Below are 4,603 nucleotides of genomic sequence, written 5' to 3'. Positions count from 1 at the left end.
ATTACCCGTATGCGCGCTAATGATGAACATAAAATTCTTAATTGCGTGTCAAAAAATGTGCAATAACTACCTCTTAAAACCCACCAAATTTCATTTGCACATCTCGACCGGTTTCAGAGCAATAAATTAAATCGTCAGTTTTTAAGAAAAACTTTGACACCCCATATCACGGGAAACGAATCATTTGCGGACATACGTTTAATAAGCAAACTGCCATTATTTTCTCATGTAGAATCACCCCCTGAAATTTGTCGCACTTATTTACTAACACCCTGTATATTTATATTGTCATAATAAAATGTGTATGTACTTCCATAATATACATAATGTATAAATCATTATAGTATGTTCGATAATACAAACAATGCCTATTAATGTGGTGTTCGGATTAAAAAGGTTGCACTGTAATTATATTTTAAAATAATTATTTTTGTTGTCATAAAATGTACATAAAAAATAAATAAAAATACTAATCCGATATATTTGGAAAATTTCTGAAAATTATTTTAAATTTTTAATGTGTTGTTACTATTTTTTGTTGAAGCACTGCGTTTAGTTTGTGATAACCTTTGACGACCTGGTTTATGTAACTACGTATCACTCCATCTGACATGATATGATAACAGGTTAGCTAAAAACAAACGGCCAATGTTAATTTGGTAAAATGAGAATGATACACCCTGTATAAATATTCCGCAAAAATAAAACATTTGCGTTTGTGAGCCCCAATAAAATTTTGGTAATAACTGACTAGAATCTCAAATTTAATAATAAAAAGGTTCACAAAAAGGAATGAAATAAAACACTTGTTTAAAGTAAGTTCTTTAATCTAATATATAAAAGTATAAATATAAAAAACATAAAACATAGTAAGTCTATTAAAGAAATCTCAACTATATTAATCTATCACATTTCGAAAAGTAATTTCAAGTCATTTAATGATAATTTACTTCCGGTGACTTGTTTCGTTCCCGTTAACATCGAATTTGCTATATCCAGTTTTTTTTCTTGTAAGTCTAAAATTCTCTTCTCGATAGTGTCTGAAGCCATAAATCTAAAAAAAAATTATATCAAGTTGAAAGCCACGTTTTCCCCCTAGATTTGCGATAGGTCATTTCTTTTGTTAAAATTCTATATCATGTTATACAAATAAAACTTCGTTTATTCATTGGGGTATCTCAAAATTATGTTAGTGGTGGTAAGAACGTAAAATTAGGAATTTTCATTAAATTCTCTAACGTTTTCCTCTGAGATCTAAATGGCAGTGCCAACAAAGGCCAATTGTACAGACTAAGCGCTTAAATATAAATTTTATACACTTATGAATTGTGTATCTGCTTTTACATTAAATATAAAAACATTTTAATACATAAAATTCAACAATCTACGTCTTACATTTTGTATTCCATTTTTTAAACCCAAAATGAAAGTTAAAAAGAGGACAAAATATGTGTAAATATCTCTAAGATCTTTTTAAACAGATTGTTAAAAAAAAATGGGAACGTCTGTGTTGTAAATTATTCTACACGACCAGACAAAAGTGAAAGTAAACGGTATTTAAAATTTAATGGATTGGAAGATAGCTTACTTGTACACAAATACTGGTTTCTGCTGTCCTACTCTGTATATACGGTCTTGAGCTTGATTTTCTAATTGAGGATTCCAATGGAGGTCGAGTAAAAACAAATAATTTGCCCCGATTAAATTCAAACCCACTCCTCCCGCAGTAAGAGATAACAACAATATCTAAAAAGACATTAAAACAAAAAAAATCAACAGATGAAGGGGTTTCCTCAAAGTTGAATCATTCGAGGACAATAAAACTCGTAGAAATAGTTAATATTCCCAAAAATTGCCATTATAAAAGTTGCAAAATAATTCCTATTATTATATTATATCCCTTATATTCCTTATCCTTATTCCTTATCCCTTATATTATATATTAGTTCAAATTTCAACCACGTTTAACCCTTTCGATTTGGCTGAAACTTTTTTATTGTTTTCTACCCAGTTGAAACCTCTGAGAATTTTTTCAACTTTTTCACCTAAATTATGAATTTTTGAAAAAAATAGTTTTTTTAAATAACCATAACTTTTTCAAAAATCGAGTTATCGGGACATTTTTATTTTCAAAATTTTTGTTTTTAATTGTACTTTTTGAAAAAAAAATAGATCAAAATTATCTGGACTGTTTTTTTTTTCAATTTTCGAAAAAAAAGTGAAAATTTCTCGATTACAATTTTGGAAAATGGTACAGTGGAAAATGAAACGGTGGGCTTTCAAAAAAAAAGACATGCAATGCATTTGAGCTCAAATAAATCATTTTGAAACCATCCTCTTTTGACTTTTTGAAATTGCCGCCAATCGCTGCATAGAATAAATTTTTTCAATTTTGGGATTCTATATACATTTTCAAAATGGCATGTGAAATATGTTAAATTTGAAAAAAAAGGTTTTTTTCAATCGATAATAGAATTACACCACTATGAAAAAATTTGAGGATTTCTAAAAAATGTGTTTTTTATAAAATAAAAAAAATTCAAAAATAGCTTTATTCAATTTTGGAATACTATATACATTTTCAAAAATGTTCAAAATGGCATGTGAAATAAGCTAAATTTGAAAAAAAATGTTTTTTTTTTCAATTGATAATAATAGAAAAATAAAAAACCACTGAAAAAATTTGAGGATTTCTAAAATGTTTTTATAAGAAAAAAAAATTCAAAAATAGCTTTTTTCAATTTTGGGATTCTATACATATTTTCAAAAATTTTCAAAATGGCGTGAAATAAGCTAAATTTGAAAATAAATGATTTTTTCAATAGATAATAGCAGAAAACGAAAAAACCACTAAAAAAATTTGAAAAAATGTTTTTATAAAAAAAAAAAAAGATTTAAAAAATGGTAATCATTAAGAAAGTGTTTTTTTTCGAAAATTGAAAAAAAAACAGGTCCAGATAATTTTGACGTTTTTTTTTCAAAAAGTACATTTAAAAACAAAAATAAAAAAAACATCCCGATAACTCAATTTTTGAGTCATGGTTATTTAAAAAGAAAGCTATTTTTTTTCAAAAATTCATCTTTTTTTGGGATGGTGAAAAAATTTGAAAAAATTTTGAGGTTTTCAATGGGATAGAAAACAATAAAAAAGTTTCAGCCAAATTGAAAGGGGTCAGGGTTAAAAGTGGTCGATTTGACGTGGAATGTCTCGTGCACAGTCTTGATTAGCCTAACCTTGATTCACTACATGTGGCGAAAATAAAAGATCTTTCTCGACGAATATCTTCACAAGAGTTTTCTATTGATGTCTTAGGTCTTCCAGGTTATACGCTTCTCTACTACGATAAATTACTTTCTCAAATGACTCCAATGAAACCATCACAAGAATCCAGGTCTGAGGAGTGTGCAGGCCAAGATATCAGCCTGTTACACACGTAGAGGCACATCTCCGAGTAATACAGGCAAGGCGTTTTAAAAAATCTAAATAATTTTCGCCGGTCATTGAAGGAGGAACAAGGAATATAAAAATAAGACAAACATTTAATTAAAATCTGCTGAAAATACTGTCGATGTACGGAGTAACAATTTTACGAGGCCCAAACCAAGGGTGTTATGAAAACTGTTCACTCCATTTCAAATGTCGCATCGCCTGTAGCCGAAATAAGTTTTGTCAAATGTAGAAGAAACTGAAAAAATTTAACTCTTGCACAATAATGTTGAGGTTATAACGCTTTTTTCTAGCTTATTATATTTCATACTTTACTCCAGGCCGCCTACAAATTTATTTGCTATGGACCTTCTGCTTATTTTCAACATTTTATATCATTTCTTCCCCAATTTCTCATATCGTATCAAAAAAATGCAAATAAAAGGCAAAATCATCAAAACAAAAACAAGCGAGGACTGTACGGTAGAACCTCGGTTATCCGACCTTCCAACGTTGTGGGTGAAACGGCGATTCTGTTAAGCGACGTTCATCCATATTATCCGACATCCGACGACCTATGCCCGATTTCTGCTTTTATTTCTTAAAAAAATAATAAAAATAAATGAACCCGATTATTCGACTTTTTCCATTATCCGGCCTAGTGCCGCTCTACAATAGGTCAGATCACAGACCACCTAGACTGGCCGTATCTAATTCCAATGCACGGGTACCAGTGAATGCAAAATCCGGGGAAGTGGAGTGTGGAAGGCAATCTGATCGCGCGCATCTTTAAGCAGATCCGGATTAAGTAATATTTTTATTACATATTAAACATTATATTGCATCTTATGACAAATATTCAATTTTAAGTTTGTAATTCAGAAAATAGTATATTTTAGTGTCATATTAAATAAAACTACAAAATAATTTAAATATATTTATTGTCCTCTAAATAATATTAATTTATTTAATATTTGCCTTTTCGTAGATTTTACCGAATTAAATAATTTGACTTCATGATTTATTCGTACATCGATATACTTTTCACATTCAGCCCTTACAAGTTCTATTAAATGATTACAATTGTTAGGCAAATTATCAAATTGATGTTCATGCAAATTTTCAAATATGTTCACATTCAGAAAGTTTACATGAACATATTTGAAAATTTACATG

The 4,603-nt window shown here is 29.0% G+C and overlaps 1 protein-coding gene across 1 annotated transcript in view; it reads right to left on the bottom strand.

Annotated features, from left to right (window-relative positions):
- Window positions 1–882: 882 nt before the first annotated feature.
- The window catches only part of LOC108915701 (transcription termination factor 2), a 15,359-nt gene continuing 11,638 nt past the window's right edge, over window positions 883–4,603 (bottom strand). Inside the window, exons 13-14 of the mRNA XM_018721809.1 lie at window positions 1,589–1,746; window positions 883–1,054 (exon numbers count right to left, since the gene is read on the bottom strand). Coding sequence (XP_018577325.1) covers window positions 907–1,054; window positions 1,589–1,746 — 306 coding nt within the window. The 3' untranslated portion in view covers window positions 883–906. The remainder of the gene's footprint in view (window positions 1,055–1,588; window positions 1,747–4,603) is intronic.

The sequence above is a fragment of the Anoplophora glabripennis genome, unplaced genomic scaffold, assembly GCF_000390285.2.
Source record: "Anoplophora glabripennis isolate ALB-LARVAE unplaced genomic scaffold, Agla_2.0 scaffold1094, whole genome shotgun sequence".
NCBI classification, from domain to species: Eukaryota; Metazoa; Arthropoda; class Insecta; order Coleoptera; family Cerambycidae; genus Anoplophora; species Anoplophora glabripennis.
This window is presented reverse-complemented; position numbering and strand designations above follow the sequence as displayed.